Below are 24,532 nucleotides of genomic sequence, written 5' to 3'. Positions count from 1 at the left end.
CATGCGCCCCGCGAGAAAATTTGTCTACGCATTATCTCGTGTTTTTTCATACAAATAAGACGAGTAAATGCGTAGACAAAATTTCTCGTGGTGCGCATGTTAGGCGTGCAGGACACACATGTGTAGAGTTAATAACTCTCAAAATCCTTAGATTATGATACTAAAATCTGTTACATTTATTAATTGTGTTGCAATGTTATTTAAGTATAATGGAATGAGTAATGACTGATAAAACAATAAAAAAAATTGGTTTTTAAACAATTTTGTAAACTAACTCTAGCAGTCATTTGTTAAACTTTTAGTTAACTAGAGTATATAATCACTACGTTTTATTAACTATGCTAATTATTTACCAAATCACAGCTATGTATTTTACCCATTAAAACTGTGTTACTATTAGTGTATTTAATATTATTGATTTGAGACCAGTTTCAATAGCTCAATGATAACTCACACTGAGCCTGTCCTGCCAATAGATTTATTATAATGTACTTACTGAGTGGTCAGTTCTAAGATACCGAGGCAACTACATATATTATAATAGATCTATAGTTCTACCAACCCTTTGCACAAAATTAGCTTCTGTTCTAAGCATACTTTCTTTTAGGAATGTTCGATATTCTATAGTTGCCTTAAAATGTTTCATGAAAATATTGATAAGAAAAGTGTAAGACCGTAAACTATAAAATTCTGTGTGAAGATAAGATTTTGTGTGATTTCCCAGAAAACTATTTAACTATTTTTGTATAAGTAGCAAGAATCATTTAATTTTGTTAACAATGAGCAATATACATATCTAATATAAAAAATCGTATTATTTCATATCTACTTGATTCAAAGTTACTGACTGGTACAAGCAACACATTGTGCTGTAAAATAAAATCAATGAAGCGTGTCTTGCTGTACCAGTCGCTCATCAAATCGGTTGCTAGCTACAGCCGGCCCTGTCAATAATTTATTATTAACTAGCTGATGCCCGCGACTTCGTACGCGTGGATTTAGGTTTTGCAGGTAAAAATCCTGTTGAAACGCATTGATTTCAGGGGATAACAGTAGCCTATGTCACTTCAGGTCTATAACTAGACCCATGCAAAAAATCACGTCAATCTGTTGCTCCGTTGCGACGTGACTGAAGAACAAACAACACACGTTCGCATTTAAATATGGGTACTGATTAATTTATTAAAGCAAATCAAGCCTTTCGAAACAAAAAACGATCGACCTGATATTAAGTATTTTATTATAGGTATACAGTAAGTAGGTACATTGTAACTAACAATATTTAATCCGCACCTAATTAATTATTAAAAATCAAATTATACATTCTATCAACGTGATTCTGTTCCTTCAGAAGTGCTGTTGTCACGTGAGCCATCCGAGTCCTGTAATAGAATAAAAATTGAAACTAAAACAATGTTTCTGTTTTATGCAATAACTTCTATGTATACCTACTACACATAGAAGTCAATGGAATAGAATAGAATAGAATGTTTTTTTATTCATGTAAACTTTTTAAAAGTGCTTATGATAGTCAGGTAGTTTTAATTTACCACTGGTTCGGAATGCCGTTGGTTTTATGTTTTAAAGCGATCATGGAATGGAGATTGGAGAGGGATATACTTTATCTGCGTGAATTATTAGAATACCACTGAAATTAACCAAAATCGATCAAAATTTAGGTTTTAGGCTTGTCTTTGACTGGCGACTAAATATAACATATTGCAGATTTTAGGAAAATATAAATGATTTAACATAACAATAACAATTAACAAGTCTATTAAATAAATTTAAATCTAAATTAAAAGTACTTAAAAATTAATTGCTACTACGTACCTAATCAAATATGAATACAAGTTATTTTCGGACTACTCTCAAAATAAAATGGATTTTTGTTATAGGTAGGTACGTCTTCCCAAATGTGATATTTTGTACCTTCCTAGGTAGGTAATAGTATTTAGGAAGCAAGAAAATGACGCTAACTATACACAATCCAGTTTATCGGTCAAGTTTGCATGACATCATGCATAGGATAGGTAGGTAGGTACTTGAAGCCATACACGCAAAAGCCATACACGCAAGCGGCATCATGCAAACTTGACGGTAAACTTGATCGTGTATGGCTAGCCATTTAGATTAGCCGTTAGATTTTGCTCCATTTACCGTCGTCTCCTCTTCGTCTTTAGATGAAGAGTGATTCATCAGCGCGGCCAGCGAACCGGTTCTCGATTTCGCAGATAAATTCTTGTCTGGCGATCGTAATCTTCCCAAACTCTACGATTAAAAAGAAAAACAACAAGTCTTAAGAAGGTAGTTACTTATATGGTAAAGAGATTTATGGGAAAAAATAGACAATAGAAAGCTTCTGCCCCTCGCACAAAACAGCTTTCTTTTGCGACAGTTCTATAATTATCTTTGCCTGAATTTTGAATGTTAATAGCGGCAATAGAAATAAGTACACATTCTGTGAAAATTTCTACCGTTTTGTGAAAATTGTACGGTTCACGAGATACTGTATGTTACAGACGGATGGACGGACAGCGGAGGCTTAGTAATACGGTCCCATTGAGACCCTTCGGGTACGGACCGTAAAAATTGTCAGTTCATTGAGTACACTAGAGGTATTGATTGTCCTTACCATAGAGTCTTCGTCTCCTCTCGCCGGAGAGAACTGTGGATTCATGAGAGATGCCAATGAGGATGATCTTACGGATATTCCTGTGCTTACTTGCTTCTCAGGCGAACGTAGTTTCCGTTTAAAGTTCTAAGTGGAAAATTAAATTAAGTATTAATCTATGGTTTTCATTAGAAATCATCTCAAATTTAAACTTGTACATTTGTATATTTACCGATTCATCATCATTGGAAAGACCTGTTACTAAAAGCTTAAAAATAGAGGAATTACAATTTAAAAATTGTCGTTAACAATTCTGTTTTATACTTAGTTCCACCAGTTTAGTTCGATGTAGCTTATTCCGTTTATCCACCGTAAAACAGTGTTGGTTTATCCACTCCGAAACTCCGGATGAGGTGAATTATACGAATTCAATTCTGATTGTTTTTCCTATTTTTTCTACCCCAAGTAGGTAGGTACCTACAGTCTACAGTAGGTATATTATGGACGAGTCGTGTCTTAGGACCAATAATTATATAATCGAGGGAGAAAATTGGAAGAAAAATATTATGTTAACTAGCTGATGCCCGCGACTTCGTCCGCGTGGAAGTAGGTTTTTAAAAATCCCGTGGGAACTCTTTGATTTTCCGGGATAAAAAGTAGCCTATGTCACTCTCCAGGTCTTTATCTATTCCCCATGCAAAAAATCACGTCAATCCGTTGCACCGTTGCGACGTGATTGAAGGACAAACCAACAAACCAATAAACCAACAAACAAACACACTTTCGCATTTATAATAAGGGTACTGAGGTACTGATATTCTGTTAATTCACCCCGTCGCGCGTCGCGGAGGGTGGATAGACGAACGTTTCTGAAATACCTACCTACACCCTAGGATAGTTGTTATAGAGCGGTTACGCACTCATCTGATCCGAGTCCGTGAAAATACAGATAGGTATAAAAAACTCGGACCGAACGCGGATATGGCTTTACGCACTAATCCGATCTGATCCAAATCTAAGCTAATTAATCAGTGGACATCTTTGACATATCTACATCATACGTTCCATTTGAATCCGACTCACATCAACTCTGGTTCGGGAGTTACTGAAGTATGCTGAGAGCATTACATGAATATGTCATTCAATGTTCTCAGCGTACATATTCAAAATCCTTTGATCTTTTATCGTTTTGTATTTTATGTCTTTTTTCTTGTACCTTTATTTGTATTTAAATTTATTATTAATCGTCTAGTTAGTGTAAGTGGCACTGCCGTTCTAATAAGATATAAAATAAATAAATCAATCACATCCGAGATATTCTCACGGATGACGGAGAGAACTCTAATGACGGAAGGCGGAGCTAGTGCGTAAGCTACCATACAGAGTTCTATGACTACTTCGGAACGTATTTTCACGGATTCGGATCGGATGCAGTGCGTAATCGCCCTTAGGGTGGATATTAATCGGAATAAGCGTGCGTTGTCTGTCAGTTAAAATATGTACTTAGTATAGATTATCTAGGTACCCACATTTTAACGGTAACTCACCTCTAAATCCGCCCTATCATTGATGTCGGCAATCTGTTGGAACGCGACGCTGAGCAGTTCCACCGCCTTCCCGTGGAACGTCATCTCTATCCGCACGAAGTCCAACAGAAGCGTCTTCAGCTGAACCAATTTGCGCTTTTCAAAAAACTCAGTCTGCTCGCTCAACCCTTTCGCAGTTCGAGACATTTCCACTGATGCTTTCAGCAGCTCCGATTCAGCATAAGTCTAAATTCAGATACAAAGTAGGTAGATATGCGTGGCGAAAGTTTAAAAAGTACCTACTTACTTACCGATAAAGAACCTACCTACTTTGAAAGTTATAACGGTTTTTTACAAAAAAAAATTGTGTAACGCGTACTTCCTTACCGTAGACTAGTCATTGAATTGTCGACAATCCATGCATCTAAATCTTTAGGTTTACAGAGGTAACAGCTGCTTCTTTCAGTCGAGTCTATGTGCAGTTCTAGTTGGCAGGCACTATTGACTGCCTGCCAACCGCATAGTCGATTGGTAGTTGCTATAAAGTCATGTTAACTGCTCAATAACTATATCCTGCAAGTTTGAAGTCGGCTTGCAGCCCAAAGTATGCAGTCTGTCTTGAGTCTTGACACTAAATCTTAGTAAAAGTAAATTAAGTATATTATGTTATAAATAGACGTACAACTTGCTGCCTGTTAAACGGCTGTCTTTCTTTGGCTTTGTCCAGAACTTTTTTCCTCGCCATTTCCTTTTCTCGTACATTCATGGTATGCTTGAGCTCCTCCCTCGCGTGCTTACAAATACTTTCATATTGACATAGTTCCCCTATTACCTGCGGAAAGCCGATATCTTGATCGTGCCATTGGGTAGTAGGCACCGAGTCGCTACGTAAGTGAGGGTAGAATGTTAGGTACTCACTACAAACACATATTATTTATGTGATATTGAAAAGGTATGCCTAGCTAGGTAGTACGAGACAGGTCGAGATGGCATTCGGGGAGGGAAAGCCCCGCATGCCCGCACAGCCTCCCCCCTGGCGTCCCCCCGCCTCATATCCCGATTGCCATCTCGAGCTGTCGCGGACTATACTTTTCCTTAAGTAACGATTTAGCTTCCAATTTATTTGTATCGATTTATTGAAGCTTTAGTATTTTAAATTTTATTCAAATTAAAATAGGTACTTCAGTACTTTATGTAGGTATTTTTGTTTCAAGACCTGAAGGTCTTGAAACAAAAATACCTACATAAAGTACTGAAGTACCTAAAGTGAATTTCGCCAAAATTGTAGTTGACTGTGTGTTCTTTGCGAACGCTGATTTGTTACCTTTGCTTCTAAACGCTGAACTTTACAGTTTCTATATTCTTCTATTGCTGTAAGCGTTATCGACAAGTTATCAAGGCCAGCACTAAGCGACTTGTTTACTATTTCGTTGTTGGCATATTCCTTTATAATTTTAGCAAGTTCATCGCCCATGTCGCGTAACCTGTAATAAAACTTTACAAATATATTCCTACTTACCTACTCTTCTATTAGAGGCTCTTACTTTTGAGTAAAAACAAACCTTGCGGTTTTCTTGTGTAGTCTCCGAAACCAACACATAGCTCGCCGAATTCTTTTCGACGTTAGAGATACGATCTTGAATAAATTTCGCTTGTTGCTCGTAGCTCAACGAATGTGAATTATCTCCTCTAAACATCCTTATTTGCACCTTTCAATCTATAATTACTAATTTATTTCCTGTTTGTATTATTTTTGTTGTGGCGGTTTATTTTGTATTTATATTTCCGTTTCCTTGGTAACCATCATAGACAGTAGAATGCTTGTTTGTTTGGCTAAAATTCTATTTGTAAAATGGTAAACTTCACAGAGTACATTGAATATAGGGGTAGTAAACTTAGACTAGGCTTGGACTAGGATGCTAGGGCAAGTCTCTGTTACAAATCAAAATAATTTGAAACAAAAAAAACCGTGATTTTTATTAATCAATAGTCCATTCGTATAGTCCGTTCAACAGCAATCACTAAAGCCATAGACAAAAAGTTTTAGCAGAACTGAACGAATGGTTGAATGGCTTAGGATTTTTCTAGCCAAAGCTAAAACCAAAGACTATATGAACAGTCTATGATTTTACATTTTGTACTAGCATCTGTGGATGGTTAATTAATTGTCATCGTTTATATGACTGTCATTGTGTTGTCATTGTCATAAACAGCTGTATTTTTTTTACAAATAGTCAACAATATAAATTTTACCATTTTACAAATTAGTTTGCAAAAATTAAAAATGAACGAGGAAATAGATGAATACGATATTTACCATCAAGATTTTACGACTGCTTCAGAATGGGAAGTACTAATAGCACGATTAGAAGAGATAATTGTTGAATGGAATTTATCTAAATCCAAATTAACTAAAACATGTCCAGAATACACAAATAAATGGATTGCAAAATCAGAAGATTTAAAGTTTCGTGGCTTGAGCTTTACAGTGACATATAACGCGCTAGAACCTCATAAAAGCCAAGACAGTGAAAGAGAACCAGAGGAACAATCTTTGTTGACTGAAATCCAGCAGGGTCTCTGGGATTCCACAGCAAACTTCATGGATACTGTTGACGGAAGCCCGTTTCCAGTATCAAATTGGTTTGGACTCAAAAGATACCTAATGTTATATCCTAAAGCTCCACTCACAGATGGCAGTCTAATTAAACTCATTATGAGTTCTGTCCATATTGCATTTTCAATAATAGATTGTGGCATTCCATTTTTCGTTAAAATAAGGGAACATTGGCAACACACTTACTTAGGGATTTTTGAAGACAATGATTACAAAGTAAGCTTTGACGTTATACACTTGAAGCGTATATCAAACCAGTGTTCACATCTTAGTGGCCTTGTGAGCTTGTTTAAGGTCTAAGATATCATCGCCTGTGCCTCTCGATGCAGTTGTTATATCCACAAAATTTTCTTATGAGCTCAAAGATTCAGATTCTTTCACTTGGAGAAAGAGAACTCATTCCAATGAGTTTCTATCAATAGATGGGTTTGATGTTAAGAAGTTAATTAAGCTACCTTTTGGATCCGAGAACAATCCTTTACAAAGTGCTTTGTTGAATGCAATTTGGCCACATTTCTGTGAAAGTGCAATAATTGATTCTTCTACGTTCTCCGATATTGATCCTATTATGGCACCAACATGGACTATCACACTCAAGTTGAAAAGCAACATTAACTGTCTGCTATCAGAAATTATTAGAAAGATGATGCATTTATTAGATAATGACAGCTTACTCATGGATGTTCTCGGCCTGAGCAGAAGCCTGGGCTTGGTCAATCCTTTGAATAAAATCACAGAAGCTCCTATTACAATTTCTAAATTGGTGAAAGCTGCAGTAGGCAGAAACACTCACTTTTCAGAGTTCAAAGGGCCAATATCTGATGATCTGTTAATGCCTCTGCTGTACTATGTGTTCCCCGATGCTGTGGAAGACAATACTTTCCCATATCCCAAAACATTGAAAGTTGAAAGTAAAAAGGTTTGTTTGAGTTTATGAATAAATAGATACCCTGACTGTTTTAAGTATTTAGGATAAGAATTCAAGAGCCAATCTTACATTAAAAATGTTTTTAGTTTTGTTAGTTACTCAAACTTCATATTCAATTAATAAGCCTCAATAGCTCAACGGGTACAGGAGTCAACTGAAAACCGAAATGTTGACGGTTCAAACCCCGCCCGTTGCACTATTGTCGTACCTACTCCTAGCACAAGCTTTACGCTTAGTTGGAGAGGAAAGGGGAATATTAGTCATTTAACATGGCTAATATTCTTTTTAAAAAAAAAAAAATTATAAGAAACTAGACAATTCCTGCGACTGAATGGCTTTAGGTATTGTAAAATCCTGTGGGAACTATTTGGTTTTCTAGTATAAAAAGTAGGCAGGGGCACACCCTCTTTTGGATGCAAGCTATCTTTGTACCAAATTTTGTCAATCAGTTAATTGGATGGGCTGTGAAGAGGTAACAGACAGACCGTAAGTATATTAGTATGGATTCATCACAATTTTATATTAATAATATTATTTAGTACATAAAAACAGTAAAACAATAATAATATAAAGAGACAACTGTGATCATCATCATCTGCTTTGGCAAGTCACATGATAATCCGGCACAGTCATCGATTTTAGAACTCCATCGCTACCATTCTATTTCAAAATAGTGGTTAAGTAATTTCAAAAAATAGTTTATGAATTATCATCAAAAACATTGGAATTATCAAAACTGGTGATCTTAAAATTAATACTGTGTAGGACTAATCTAAAAATATTGTAACTAAAAAAGTTGTTGTAAGATTATTTAAAAAAAACATTACAGTTTTTGAAAAATCACAATACATGTTTTTTGACAATAAGTAACTCAAAAACAATTTTTTGCAGTTAACCACTTTTTAGAAATAAGACAGCTTATTAGAAGTGATTGCTGTAGCTTTATTCAGTGGTTTTTACGTGACTTGCCAAAGCCCAAGATCCATTCCAATTGTACATATGAAATAAAATGTTTTTACAAAAAAAATAAAACCGACTTCGTTACATAAACACTAAAAATTGAAAATAATTTAATTTATTACCGAATATATTATGTATACAAGAGTTAATATAGTTCCATAATAATACTTTTTGGTGCCGGTGTCAATTAGCTTTAGCTGCGCGAATCGTCTGGACTTCATATTTTATGGGACTCCACAATGGCACCTCATTGGCACCGACCCCAAAAAATATTATTATGGAACTATATAACTCTGTATACATAATATATTCGGTAATAAATTAAATTATTTTTCAATTTTTAGTGTTTATGTAACGAAGTCGGTTTTTATTTTTTTTGTAAAAAAATTTTATTTCACAATTTTTAGTGGCCCCATGGAATTATGCTATGACTGGTTAAAAATCTACTGTTTACTAAGCTATTACACTGATCGCGAACAATTTACTCTTATCCGTTGAGGAGTTCCAGTATCTATCTTCGAAGATGTTCATCAGATCTTCACCAAATTAAAATGGGACCAACTTTGAAGTATACCCTTTTAAACAAAAAAAGAATTTTCAAAATCGGTCGAGGCGTTTTTGAGTAATCGGGGAACATACATAAAAAAAAAAAAAAAAAAAAAAGATTCCGACGAATTGAGAACCTCCTCCTTTTTTTGAAGTCGGTTAATGAAACAAGTACAAAATGGCTACCATTACAAATTAGGAAAGCTGTACAAATAATGAAAGGTGGTTGACCTTAATCCAGTTATAATATAGCTCAATTTCATTTTCCTTGTGTCATAATTACAAAATAATAGTACAGAAATAATTGTCTAATTTCAGGATGGCGCTGAATCAAAGTTATGTAGTTACGTGAAGACGAGCCCTGAGGATGGTCTGGTGTGGCGGCTGGCAGTCACTTCAGCACGGTTGATGGACGCGGGGGGACTGCCGTACCTCGCACACTTCTGTATGAGTTCACTCAAGAGCTGCAGTATCGATGGGAGCACAGGATACTTGTGCCTGGGTAAGTCATGTCTCATAACTTTTCTGTTTATTTTTTTGGTTGCGACACTAAACTACTAAGATAGAAAGTGATGATATGACATTTGCAGTTAGTTTAGGAAGCATATCTTCCGTAGTTATTAAGAGGGAGTCTGAATATTTGATTTTTTTTTAATTTAACATATGTAATGCTCCTCAAACTTCCTTTTAATCATAAATTCCCAAACTGCCTCTGCCAAGAATCAAACCCGGGACCTTCTTTAAAGATCACTGCGTAAAGGTACGATTACACCTACCGAGTAGTTAAGCGAGACAGTAAAATGACACTCGGCCGAGACAGTGTTGTGGCTGAGAAATTGGCGAATTGCACTCGTTAAAGTGTTTATACCAACCGAGTACTCGGCCGAGGACACTGACTCGCCACTGTACTCGTTAGGTGTAATTGTACCATTAGGGAAGTTGTTACAGACTTAACTTTTTATGAATATGTTTGGCAAGAATTTCTTCTATAGATTACTTAAGTCTATGTAGAAACCCCGCGTTCGCCCGCACGGGAGCTGTGCGGGTGTGCGGGCCGTTTCATCCCCGATTGCCATGTCGACCTGTCACGTACTTTGTTTTTGTTTGTGCTTGACCTGTGTATTCATGAACTGTGTTCATGACTGTGTGTTAAATAGTAAGTGTAAGTATAAATCACCAATCTGTTTTTTTTTGTATTATTTAAAGACGAATATGTAGATAGCTTTCACAATGAATATTTTGGATGATCAGCTTGATTTACTGACCTCAATAAACTCTTCAAAAGCTAGTTAAGTAAATAAAATCGGCCAAGTGTGAGTCAGACTCGCGCACCGAAGGTTCCGTACTACAGTTGTATTTTTTCGACATTTTGCATGATAATCAAAAACTATAATATATAAAATGGTGGCTGGATGAGGAAGGCTGAGGACCGGGTGTGGTGGCGCTCTTTAGGGAAGGCCTATGTCCAACAGTGGACGTCCACAGGCTGATGATGATGATGATTGAAAGTCTGAATTAAAGTCGGGTTTGAACTAGTTAAACTTGTTTAATTATCTGATTTAAATAAGATTTTACAAAAAACACATTATACGCGGCGGAGACATAAAAACAAAGAGAACAGAGCGAAGTGTCAAAACGTTTACATTATGGGCTGCGTTCCATTTCACCAACACCCTCCTCTGAACGCAGACCCATTGCCTTGGTGAATTGTAGGTGCTTAGGCCGGTGCAGACCCTTTGTGAGAACATCAGCCACCATGTCCTGTGTGCTCTTGTAAAGTACGGAAACCTGCTTGCTTGTCACCCTCTCTCTTATGAAGTGGTAGCGGACATCAATGTGCTTGCTTCTTGTATGGTATGCGTCATTCCCTGAAATACTAATGGCACTTTGATTGTCACAGTAAACAGAGATAGGTGTACCTGAAAGATGAGGCCAAAAATCTGTTTTCCAGCTGCTTTAACCAAATAGCTTCCTGTATAGCAGTGGCCAATGACATGTACTCAGCTTCTGTACTAGATAAAGCAATAGTTGGACTGTTTTTAGAGCACCAACTTATTGCAGCACCCTGAAACAAAAATACATATCCAGAACATATCTCCTGTCTTCTACATCAGTAGCCCAGTCTGCGTCGCAGTAGCCCACAATGTTGCAATTATTTTTTTTGAAGGTAAGTTTGGTATTCAAAGTTCCTTTTAATATCTAATACTCTTTTGACTGCAATCCAGTGTTGAGATGTTGGGCTATTATTGTATTACTTAACATATTGACTGTATAAGCAATGTCAGGTCTGGTTCCTTGTGATAGATACAACAGACATCCAATCACTTCTTGATATGGAATATTCCTTAATATTCTTCATTACTATCAGCTTTCTTAGTTGCACTGGCATCGCAAGGTGTGTATGCAGATTTACAATCACTCATCATTAAATCGACTAAGTTATTCTTCTTGTATAGAGATTGATCCAATGATATTCATTTTTGAATATTGTTTTGATTTAGTTCTGAAGCCAATGCACCGTTCGACTACGCCCAAGTCCTTCATATGAAATTTTTCATTAATTTTTTCTTTAATCATAGAGGCTGTATCTTCTTTGTTAAATATATAAAGTAACTCATCAACATAAACGGTTATAAATAAATATCTTCTTCTATCAATTATTCTATAGTATATACAAGGATCAACTTAGAGCGAAACATACCTATTTCAAGGAGAGCTGTATTTAATTTTTTATTCCATTGTCTACTCGCCGCTTTAAGCCATATATTGACTTCTGTAATAAACAGACTTTGTCGCCTTCCACAAAACATGGCGTTTGTGACATGTTATTTCTTCTTCTATGTCCCCTTGTAGAAAGGCAGTGACAGCGTCTATTTGGTAAAATTTTTAAACTATATTTAGCTGCCAAGCCAATGACATACCTCATTGAAGAGTAGCGTACCATGGAGCATAGCTTTCATGGTAGTCTATGCCTTTCTTTTGCCAGTAGCCTTCACAACAAGTCTAGCTTTGTACCTGAATACCTTGCCTCCTCATCAGTTTTGGTCTTGACTACCCATTTACAAGGTATAGCATTTTTATTTTTAGGTAAATCTACAAGAATCATGTGTTGTTATTCACACAATGACGGATATCTTCATTCATCGCTACTTTCCACCACGCTGCATTACTGCTTGTAGAGCTTCGGTGAGGGATTGTGGGTCACTGTCTAAAATGCCATTGCTGATTCACTGTTCCTGCATATATAAGAAGAAGGAGGAGGTGATATAGTGTCTTCCTTGGTACCACATTTCGATGAGACCGAATGTTCACATGTATAGGAGTTGTTGAAACTTTCTTCAGGTAGTAAGTTTCATCATCAGGATTAGTATAGTCTGATGATTGACTGAATCTTGGTGTGAGGACGTTGACTCATCACTCTTTCTCATCAGGCTGACTTCTCTCTTCTTCTGTATCTTCGTCAAATAATGGTACATAAATAGTATCTGATGGTGAGTTGATGTATCTTGCTTTTTATTACTTTTCCTTTGATAAATTAACATTTTATTTTTGTAATGTATGTTTCTATTGCTAAATCATTTACTTTATTATTCATTTTATTTCCTTTTACAGTGGACTCCAGGAATACAACATCTCTACTAGTTATCTGCCCTGTTTGCTCTGGGGGTCTATAAAACGGTAGCCCTTTACAAGTGGCTGTATACAACAAAAAATTAAACTCAAGTGATTTAGCATCAAGCTTTTTGGCGACGTTCTTTGGTATGTGCACCATGGCCTTGCACCCAAAAATCCTCATGTGACTTAAATCTGGCTGCTTGCCAGGTCCACACCTCCTCAGGCGTGATGTAAGAGAGCGATCTGGTTGTGCGAACGGGTGATGATGTGTGCTGCTGTAACCACAGCTTCCACCCCAATAGTTTTTCTGTAATTCAGCATTAAATATCATACATTTGGCGCGTTCAATAATAGTTTCTATTCATTCTTTCGCTCAAACCATTCTGTTGAGGAGTGTATGGGTTGCTAGTTTGGTGCAAAATACCATATTTTTTAAGATAATTTTCAAAATTGTTATTTTTATATTCAAGGCCATTGTCGCTCCTTAATTTTTTAATCCTTTTACCTTCTAATTGATTTTTCTACCAGGTTCTTAACTTCAATAAACTTTTCAATACTTCGGCTTTACTTTTAATTACATATACAATACTTTACGTGAAAATCATCTATAAAAGTGACAAAGTACCTCGCCACCTCCAAGTGTTGCTGTTTGCATCGGTCCACATACATCGGAATGGATGAGCTCTAGCAACTCAGTTGCCCGGGAGCCCGTCACTTGGAAAAGGTTGCCTACTCTGCTTCCCTTCTAAACAACTTATACAAGTTATATCTTCTTTTATCGGAGACAATTTTACACAGTAGTACAGTTAGGTATTTTGTTTATGTCAGTAAAGTTTAGGTGGCCCATACGCTGGTGCCACAGATAGGTATCACTTTCTGCAAGAGCCGGCATGGCATGACCTTCCTTGTAAGCAGTATTAAGTCTATACATGTCATTTGTTAAAGTGGCGTTTGCTACCTTTTGACCTTTTGTGTTTAATATTTTGCAACCATATGCCTCAAACTCCACTTTACATCCATTTTTTATAGTTTTACTGACTGATATTAAATTAGTTTTGAGCTCTGGTACATAAAGTAACGTTTCTAACCTGAATGTTCCTCGAGTGGCCTTCAGCATCGAATACTGGGATTGTGATGTTGCCACAGCTTTCTACGGACAATGCTTTATGTCAGCTATCCTTATACTTTTAACAGGTGGAGGCATCTCATCTCTAGCCAGCTCGGTGCATTGTCATGTGCATTGAGGCGCCTAGAGGTCCACGTACCAGCTCTGCGAATCATTTAGGGTTGTTGCTGAAAAAGCAGCGATAAAATCCATTATTAGAATCATGATTATTAGAGTTATTCTTCTTAAACCAACAGTTTCTGCTCAGATGGCCATGCTTATTACACCGGAAACACCTAGGTCCCTTCGGCTTTGACTGCTGTTGGTGCTTTCGGAGGGTTACTTTTGCTGTTGTGTAAAATGCGGTAGTGTCAGATGATTTAATTTCCTGTAAAAGTTTAGTTTTGATCAAATCTGCACTAATTGTTACACCGGAACTTTCAATACCATTATCATAGGTTTATATACATCGGGTAACCCTGCCAACATCAATGTCCCGAGCCATTCATCATTAACTTGAAAACCAATATTTCTCAATTTATGAGCAGAGGTCATGATCTTATTACATAGTCTTCCACGTTTAAACTATTTTCTAAAGTTGTATTAATAAGGTCTTTCAGGAGTCCTACTTTCCTAGTTAAACCCGAATCTTCAAATGCCCGTGACAAGTTGTCCCATACTTGTTTGGCCGTATCGGCCTCTCTAATATGCACGTAAAGAGTGGGGTCAATCAATAAAATGAGTTTTGATCTGCCTTTGTGTCCTTTTTTGGGTCCGGCTTGACCATCATTGATGCATTCCCAGAGATCTTCTAACTGTAACAAAGCCTTCACAGAGAAGCTCCACGTGGAGTAGTTTTCCCGGCCTTTTAGTTTTTCACACAAAGTTAAATGATTATTTGTTGTCATTTTTGTTGTTATTAGGTATGAGACGGCCCATAACCTGAAAGTCTGAATTAAAGTCGGGTTTTGAACTAGTTAAACTTATTTAATTATCTGATTTAAATAAGATTTTACAAAAAACACATTATACGCGGCGGAGACATAAAAACAAAGAGAACAGAGCGAAGTGTCAAAACGTTTACATTATGGGCTGCGTTCCATTTCACCAACAATGATGATGATGAATATATAAAAATAATAAAAATCGGGTTAGAATGTACAGGTAGAGCCCAAAATCCCTTTCACATGATACCTCACTTGGTATATTAATCTTACTTTGAAAGTTGAAATACTATTTTATTTGTTCATGAACACATTTTTTGTGATGTAACCACAGTTCACGGTTTTTAAATTTTAACATGTGCTATAAAGACCTACCTACATGCCAAATTTCATGATTCTAAGTCGACGGGAAGTACCGTATAGGTTTCTGGACAGACAGACCGACAATCAACAAAGTGATCCTATAAGGGATCCTTCCGTGTTTCCTTTTGAGGTACGGATTCCTAAAAAAGATAAAAGTATGGTCACTCAGAATCAACAATACAATATATGAACGGAAAAATAGAGGAAATAAACCTTTAAAATAATATTTATTGCTATAATTACGTGTTTTATATTTCATATTCTATAATTAATTAGTTTATTACAATTCATAGAAACAAATATTTTACTTAATTATAGCACCATTCGGATTGAGCTTCAATTGTTTAAGTGTTAACATATCTATTTATATATGTACAATAAAAATAAAGCATTTTTAGTTGACATCATACAATTATTTTGCCTTAGGCATGTAGTGGAGACAGGAATATTAATACTGGTCCATATATTTCTGTATCCACCGAAATATTATGCAAAGCGTAGGTTTAGTGAAGAAATGAAACAGAAATTCCGTATTGTTGCAAATTGTTTTTGTCCTATTACAACTAAATTACCTATATGTGTTTAAATGCTAATAGTAATTTCAATTGATATTTGTTACTTTTGCTTTATCCTGTTCATCTATTCTGGTAAATGGCAAAGTGACAATTGATTTCCTTTTATGAACTTCCTGATGTCCGGTATATATACCTTATTCATAAACCGATAGTCGGTATCAGGAATATATAAATGATTTAACAATTGTAAAATAGCTTTTTACTTATAAAAACTATACATAATAATTCTATACAAAAAGTTCTCATATTTTTCGCTACCTACACGTCATGTAGTATTTATTGCACACTCTGTAGGCTTGCATTTAGAAACGCTGTACAGCCTACACTGATTTTTAATTATTTATGATGCGCGTTTTTACATTGAAATCGTTCCCAAGTAATATCGCCACTTCTTATTTGGTTTGTGCCGATGTGAAGATGAGCGTGCCGTGGCCGGTGGGGGCAGTTGTGGGCTTTATGCGAGCTCCATGTGGCTCGGGCCTTAGCGACTCTCCGGGGCGGTGAGCCGTGCCTATGCCTCTTCATCTCTCCCCTCACCGTATCTTCCGCGCGCTATAAAGGCACTAGACCACCTCTCGTAGTCGCATTACGCGCCATGTAAATATCCATATCGTGATCTGTCCAATTATTGTCAGAGGTATCGCAGTATCCTAATCCTAGTGAACCTACACTATATCTACTGGCGGGCCGCGATCTCGACCTCGGCCTTCGGCTCCTCGAGCCGGCTGTCCCGCTCGTTGCGCCTCCTGCGGCCCCGCTCAAGGATAAGCGAGATGCTCGCTCAGACGCCGCTCCCAGAGACTGTCGAGACTGTCGAAGATCTAAAACAAAACAAATAAGTATCAACATAATTATCACAAACGTCTTAATATTATATTATTGTGAAGAGCTATTGAGCAACTTTACCGGTTCTAGATCCTAATAAACTGCCTGGGTATCCAGGGGCTCCGTATCTACTGGAATGCGTATAGCTGTGTTGTGAAGACTGTCCATCGGCTAGGGACCGGGCTCGCCCCGGTCGTCCCGGTAATGGTTCAGGAGGTGCCGGTTCAGTATAAGAACGTGCTCTCGGTATAGAACGTGCACTATATGCTGAAACTTGGTCCCACTCGCGTTGTTTTTCCAAATGCTCGAGTGTAGCTAACGAAGACAGAGGTCCGCTAGGGCTCGGTGTTCCATTGAAACCGCCACAACATGGACTCGAAATTTTTTCGGGTAACTGAGTGGTGCAATCGATTGGACAGTTCGTGAGCGGCGACGAAGATGCAGCCGCAAAAACGAGCACAGCAACCCACAATGTGCCACATATAGCTGCGCTAGCCGCGATTGTTATTTGTCCATATTAGTAGCGGCGGCGGACACAGTTCGAACTTCACGGCATGTGAGTACGGTACCGTATCTGGACTCACGTGCACTTCCTCTAATGAAATCACGCAAACAACGATGCATTCCTGAAAATGACGAATGTCATTACATTAATATTCAAATGCATTTTAACATTTATATACCTACTAGCGACCCGCTCCGGCTTCGCACGGGTAGCTTATTACAATTTTCGTAGGAATCTCAATTTTTTTTTGAAATATAAATATAGCCTATGTCACTCAGGAGTAATGTAGCTTTCAACTGGTGAAGAATTTTCAAAATCGGTTCTGTAGTTCCTGAGATTACCCGTTACAAACAAATTTACAAGCATTACCTCTCTATAATATTAGTATTAGATTTACTAAAAAATAAATAGCTAAGAAAAGTACCTGAGATGGAACGTTTTGTTTTAATTCTCTTTCACTAGCTTCCAGAGGAGGCCCCTGTTTGTAAACTTTTGTCTCCAAAAAGTCTATATACGACGCGGAAGCCCAGGATGTTAGCTACATCTGAATCTCCCATTGGATTACAACTGAATATCCTGTCTGTATGCGTTTTTTACAATGACTTCATTAGAATCGTCTATATTGGTTTCGGGTGAGGAAAGTTCATCACTAGGGGTGGTCTTTGGTGGATGAATGACGCAAGTAGGTGCAGCTGGCCGTAAGGATGGGTATACGACTTGTTTTAGTGGAAATAGTAGTTGTGGAAGATATTGATGCAGTTGATCCTTCGGTTGTTGTTTCGTGGTGTTAGTCACTCCTGAAGTACGCGGTGAAGTTGTTACTGTTAATTGTCGTTGTCTCCTGTTGTAGTGGTAGTTGTTATTTGGCTTGTGCTGACATCGTTAGTCATAGTAGATGGAGATGCAGCCATAACGATTGATTCTGAATCACAAACTAGTCATTGGGCTCAAAAACTATAAAACCCACGTTCACGAAACATGGGTGGATTACCGCAGAATTGAGGGTTTCTCTCGCGGGATGTAACTTGCAACTCGCCGTGCGAATCCACTCAATATCCACCGCAGGCGACAATCACAGTTTAGGAATCTGCCGCCGAGACTTAGTCCTCTGAGTGTGTGGTTTAAGGTGAGCCAATGCTTTTTCCGGAACTGTGGGTAATGGATTTCCGTCCAATGCGAGTAAAGTTATTGATGGATTGTTAAAAAAGGCATCAGTCGGTAATTTGTTCAGCAAGATTGAATCCTATATCCAAGACTCTCAGGTCTGACAATGTCGCTATCGCTTCAGTTGGAAATTCGGGCAATAGATTATTTAGCAAACTTAATGAGCTTAAAGTATTTTTAATACCTGTGAATGCGTCTCTTTTTAAATTGACTAATAGATTTCTTTCTAAATTAGTGCGGGTAAGAGAATCTAATCCGTCAAAAGTAAGACTACCGTCGGGTCCTGGTAGTTCCCGAATGCTATTTGAGAAAAGATCAAGAAATGCAAGACTACGGAGTCCTCTTATGCATGCAGGTATTGTTTTTCTGTTAGTTCCTTTAAGGTTAAGATTTTTAAGAGAATTTTCCAACCCGCAAGTGCCTGCGGTTTCCAGAGTAATATTGTTGTCTGATAACTTTAGAGTTGTTAAATCTTGAAGAGTCGAAAATGAGTAGTTTTCGATGTATGATATTTATTTTTTTGATAAATCCAAAAGTGATAATCTAGTTAAAACTCGTAATGCTTTTTACTGGCACCTCTGTTAGTTCATTATCCTGTAAGTTTAACTCTTTAAATACTGGCCCTTGACTTTTAAAGGCATTATTTTCTATTCTTTTTACTTACATCCGGATATCTGTAAGTTGTGTATAGCTAAATTTCCGAACATTTCATTTGTGAAGGTTGGGATTGTTGAATTGTTTATATATAAAAGATCTATTGAGATTTTTCGTGCACTAGAATTCAGAGCAGCTAACAATACGAGAAAATCAACCTGAAACAAATTTTAATTATTAATTATATTAATTTCTAGTCTTGTGTTTAATACAATGTCGTATAACTCAAGAAGAATTGTTTATACCTGATCGCACTGTACAGATAGTTGCCTGACTAAATTAAAGGCACAGACACAGGTGGTTTGCAAGTCGGGGGAGTCGTCCCATGGACACTGTCCTCTTGCGCAGTGAACAATGATGACTGTGAGGATGGTCGGCAACCATAACTGAAGACGAACACGTCTTCTTATTACCTGAAAATATTAAACGAGATAAATTAATTCTCTTTATAACTATATCATCTTAATAAGGCAATTGCCTATTATCTTCTTTATATATAAAACACAAAAATGTTTCTACCTGTGTCCGTTATAGACTTTGAAACTGTCGTGTGTGTGTATGTGGGTAATTGGGTATGTTTGTTACTTTTTCACGCAAAAACTGATGAACAGATTTGGCTGAAATTTGGAATTGGATTACTGGATTAACACATGGACTACTTCTTATACCGAAAAATCAAATAATTTCCACGGGATTTTTAAAGAACCTAAAATCCACGCGAACGAAGTATCCACGGACATCAGCTAGTGGTATCTATGGCTGTAAGTCGTAATTACACGTCTGTTTAGTAGTACTAAGTCCCACTGTCAAGTAACGAGCCACAATCACGCGGTGCACGGACCGTTGAAGAGAGAAGTGCATAGCAGTCGCCTCGAGCTACTAGCCCGGAAAACTGGCTTTCCCTCTACGAGTAATGTTTAATACGTGACTATTGTGTAGCAGACCATGCCCGAGACCGATGTCTTTGATATATCTACGAGTAAAAGACAAAATAAAAGCCCTTTATGCTTAACAGATTAAACTATCCTAAGCTGTGAAATTGGATCGATTCGATTTCGAAACAATGGTTAAACATTATTAGTGAAAATTTGCATGCCACTTTCAATTCTGCACCTCCCTGGCGTAAAATATACTTCTCATCAAAAAATCGAAACACTTCCAAACTAAAAGGTGTTACGACGTATTTCGATTTTTTTGATGGTAAGTACTTATATTTAGGTAATATTTAAAAGGCGGTCACTGAAAATCAGCGTTGGGGCGTCTGGTACCTCAGATGTTTGCTCTAGAGGTTTGTGTCTGAGGGGCCCGACGTCTCAACACAAGCTGAGTGGCCTACCTGTTCGAGGTGTTGCACTGCTGTACAGGACGATATTGCCTACACCACGTACCACCTATATACCTCGAATAAACATTATTCTATTCTATTCTATTCTATATTTATAGCGGTATAAATCGAAGACTACAGTTGATAAATATAGGTATATATAGAGTATAATATGAAAATAATAATAAATAGTTCTGACCGACAGAACAGACAATGCGCGGTGCGATTTATGTAGACTGCCTATATAGCGTCATGAGAAAAACTGTTAGAGCTAGCGCTTACTACGGTGCGGTGAGTTGCGGTGCGTTTTCCCGTGCAGAATTAATTCCGCAGTGCGCGCGCTTCCATATAGTTCTATAGTTCACAGATTTTGCGGGGGAAAAAAAGTACGGAAATTTACCGTGGTGCGTGCTAGCTCTTAGGTTAAGTATTTTATCGAAACAGTACAAGCTACAGAGATAGCTTATAAGCGTATGTATCCGTCCATCCCCTGGACATATCCCGAACATACGCTACTTTGTGTCCCGGAAAACTGAAGACCTCCTACAGAATTTAAAAAAAACCTAAATCTTGTACAATAATGAATAATATTATATACCTAGCTAGCAAACGATGATAGTGCTTAAGAGGCCGCATGCCTGATTTTCGATTTTTTGGGAACTATTGAAGCTTCAGATATAACGATTCTAATTTAAATTCTAATTTTAAATTTGTAAAATATCATAGATCAATCCCTTCTTAATAGACTACAGGTAACAAAACATTAATTTTATTAAAAATTATAATTCAAATCTTAATTCTTCCAAAAGACGTTTACTGATTTCACGCTTTTGAGTGAAACTTCTTAAAAGCGACTTAAAAGAAATACCAATATTATGAACACACTCTCAAAATTATAATCCTGGATTTAGTTGTTATATGTTGTATACAAAATTAGTAGATAAAAAAATCAAAACCGTACGCACGATTTATGAAAATGTAAGCGTTAGAATAACCCGGATATCTTTAAATTGTCGCAATTTAACTAATAATAAAAAATATAGCACGAAATAGAATAGAATATAATAAAATAGAATTCTAGAAGCTATTTATATGACCGAAAAAAATTATCAAAGTATCTTAAAATTTACATATAAGATGGTGCAGCAGACAGTACGACTGGCATACATCTTAATACAAAATAAATAAATCTAACAAAATAATAAAATAAAAACATACTAAAGATTCAAAATTGTGTTCTATAAGAGCTTAGAATTTTTGGAATCGACTACGCAAAGTATCAATATAGGCCTGCCCGACCAGTGCAGATTACGGTGCCATTGTGAGGTACACGCACACATTTAAAATTCGAGATGAAACGCGCTACAGCGTACGGCCTCTTAAGACGTCGGCCTCCTATTTGGCTGGTCAGGGGTTCGATTCCGGGCTATACCTCTAAATTTTCGGAATTATGTGCGTTTTAAATATCGCTTGCTTTAACGGTGAAGGAAAACATCGTCAGGAAACCTGCATGCCTGAGAGTTCTCCATAACAATCTCAAAGATGTGTGAAGTCTGCAAATCCGCACTTTGCCAGCGTGGTGGACTATGGGTAACCCATTCTCATTGTTAGAGACCCTGGATGGAGGAGATGAGTTGTTCATGATGATGATTATGATTATAAATATGATATGATTATAAATATGAGTATATTTCCCAACCTAAACACCTATCTACATGTCCTATAAATTAGACACTGAAGGTGTTTACACGAGCACAGAAATTCTTAATGAACTATTGTTATAATTATGTTGGTAAATTCTTATTCATACTTTCTTAACCAATTGTTATAAAGTAGGTAATCATTCGCGTAGATTCCTACGCTTGCTTTTACTACTGGACGAGGCAAAGTTTGTACCACTAGCCTATTTAGATGAGTCAACAGTCGACCGCCATCCGATTTCGCCGATAACGGTACTCCTCTCAGGTCGGCCGAGCAATGTGAGAGTCAACTGTTGACGATTCACTTTCGAGTAATCTTTAAGTTTGTATTTAAAAATTCGAAAATATTCCTTTCACTTTTTAAAGTATATATAAGGAATCATAATATGTTAATGCATAATATAATAGGTAAGTATAATGTTAGCATTTGAGCTATTGTAGTTAACGGTAATTTTGGCATTAACAAAGCTCCGCCTAACATTTACCTGAATTAACACATAGGCTACTTTTTATCCTAGAAAATTAAAGTGCTCGCGGGATTTATAAAAACCTGAGTAGGCATGTGTAATGTATATCCACGCAGACTAATCGCGGGCATCGATAGGTATTCAAAAGAAAATGTTTACATTATCAAAAATCAAATCAAAAATTTTAAGACACATATATGCGGATCACTTTATATACTTACTCGTACGCACAAAATCACAAACATGTCATGGTGAGAAAAATAATGTATGCGTCATGACTCGACTCACGAGTCTTTTTCTTCTGTAAATGGGTTAGAGAGAAAGCTCTATGATGCAGATCTGTAGGTCTCTTTTAGAGGACTATATAGGCAACTAGATGATGCCCGCGACTTCGTTCGCGTGGATTTAGGTTTTTGAAATCCCGTGAGAACTCTTTGATTTTCCAGGATAAGAAATAGCCTATGTTCTTCCCCGGGATGTAAGCTAACTCTGTAGTCTGTACCAAATTTTCATCATAATCGGTTAAACTGTTGGGCCGTGAAAAGCTAGCAGACAGATAGACAGACAGAGATACACTTTCGCATTTATAATAGGTATTAGTACGCACTAGTATGGATATGGACCAGTATGGATATGATCTATTGTTTTGATACATTAGATTATTCTACTTTACGTAAGTTTAAGTATTCACAGTGTAGGTACTAGTTGATATACAGTACTAATTTGGCTGTTATTAATATAGGAAATTATACCTACATACATTGTGCCAACAATTTTCAAATCTCTAAGTACCTACTTAATATCATGTAGTATTAAAAAAAATCCTTAACCCGCATCACCCTGTGTATTCGCTTATAACTTCTAAAGTTCTCGTGGCATTTTTTGAAGTTGATTTCTATGAGATCTACAGTTTAAATAATAGTGAAAACCTCATAGAAATAACAATGGGCACAATGGTCTTCATTGCGGCCTTTTATCTTTACATCGATAGATAAAGTCAGAAAGTAGATGTCATTGCGAGACAGGAGCATTCTGGCTTAGTTCTAAAAAATCAGTCAAACGTGAGTTGGACTCGCACACTAAGGGTTCCGTACCATCGTACAAGAAAACACTTTTTTCTTATTATTTTCATGGTAGCCATTTCTAAATTTTTATCAGAAATACACATTCTGTGAAAATTTCAACTCTTATCTATTACGGTTCTCGAGACACAGCCTGCTGATAGACACACGGACGAACAGCGGAGGCTTAGTAATAGGCTCCCGTTGGCACTTTTCGGGTACGGAACCCTAAAAAGGTCTATCAGAAATTCTCATTTAGTTTATAAAATAGATAGGCCCACCTAAGCGATACGAGTCGACTTGTAAAAAATCTTCTATATTATTCACAAGAAATATAGAACGCGACGAGCTGGAAAATAATATCAATATAAAATATTTTCTATTAATAGTAATAGAATATTATCCGCCACATATTAAGTACATTACTTATGTAGAATTAACTTTCTGTGTACTTAAGTCCTAAATTACCCTAACGATTTTATTTTAAACTATACTTTCTTTCTAAGTATGCAAGAATTGCATGCCTACATTGTGACTGAAAATGATTTCCTATTGTTAACATTCAATTGCGTGATTTCAATAACGGTTATGACCTGACTCTATGTAACTATGTTTATAAATTTTGATATAAGATGCGATAAGGTTTATTGGGTAAAACGGTTACTTATTAACCGTTTAAATTTACCAACCAATTATTATACTTCAGCATATTTGCTGAAGTATAATAATTGGTATTGTTGAAGTATAGTAATTGATAAAGTTTGAGAATGAGAAAGTTTGAATATGTTTATTTCTTGACTCGTAAAATCAATTATAACTTTAACATGTGTTCGGTACAAACAACAAGGCAAAATTAGCATAATAATGAGGAATCGGTAAACCAGAAAAGACATACCTACATAAAATTAAACCTGATCCTTATTCTAAACTTTAGTCCCCCTTAGTTTGCGTAGCTTCACGCCGAAATGCGTAAGCGGTGCACTACGCGGCCCATTTCTCGAAAAAGATTCTGAGAATTGTTAATTTAACTAACGTAAAG

General features: G+C 36.8%; 3 protein-coding genes across 3 annotated transcripts in view; 1 reads left to right on the top strand and 2 right to left on the bottom strand.

The window, feature by feature from the left end:
• Positions 1–1,253: 1,253 nt before the first annotated feature.
• Positions 1,254–5,984, bottom strand: Fam92 (CBY1 interacting BAR domain containing protein Fam92). Its single transcript, XM_034983997.2, is given in 8 exon segments — positions 1,254–1,382; positions 2,161–2,271; positions 2,636–2,761; positions 4,162–4,386; positions 4,823–4,972; positions 5,465–5,624; positions 5,699–5,753; positions 5,756–5,984. Coding segments are annotated over 8 exon segments (963 nt in total). The 5' UTR covers positions 5,838–5,984; the 3' UTR covers positions 1,254–1,328.
• A 3,583-nt stretch (positions 5,985–9,567) lies between these two features.
• The window catches only part of smog (G-protein coupled receptor 158 smog), a 79,959-nt gene continuing 64,994 nt past the window's right edge, over positions 9,568–24,532 (top strand). The window contains exon 1 of the mRNA XM_069498609.1: positions 9,568–9,693. The gene's annotated coding sequence lies outside the window, so the exon portion shown is untranslated. The remainder of the gene's footprint in view (positions 9,694–24,532) is intronic.
• Positions 15,542–17,910, bottom strand: haf (leucine-rich repeat and fibronectin type-III domain-containing protein hattifattener; the record flags this gene model as incomplete). The annotated part of the gene is given in 10 exon segments (XM_034982145.2): positions 15,542–16,614; positions 16,700–17,125; positions 17,128–17,175; positions 17,178–17,244; positions 17,548–17,610; positions 17,612–17,674; positions 17,677–17,696; positions 17,699–17,756; positions 17,759–17,790; positions 17,793–17,910. Coding segments are annotated over 10 exon segments (1,164 nt in total), but the record flags the coding sequence as incomplete, so codon positions are not given.

The sequence above is a fragment of the Maniola hyperantus genome, chromosome 1 (assembly GCF_902806685.2).
Source record: "Maniola hyperantus chromosome 1, iAphHyp1.2, whole genome shotgun sequence".
Lineage (NCBI taxonomy): Eukaryota > Metazoa > Arthropoda > Insecta > Lepidoptera > Nymphalidae > Maniola > Maniola hyperantus.
The sequence above is the reverse complement of the archived record's forward strand: the minus strand, read 5'-3'. Positions and strand labels throughout refer to the sequence as shown.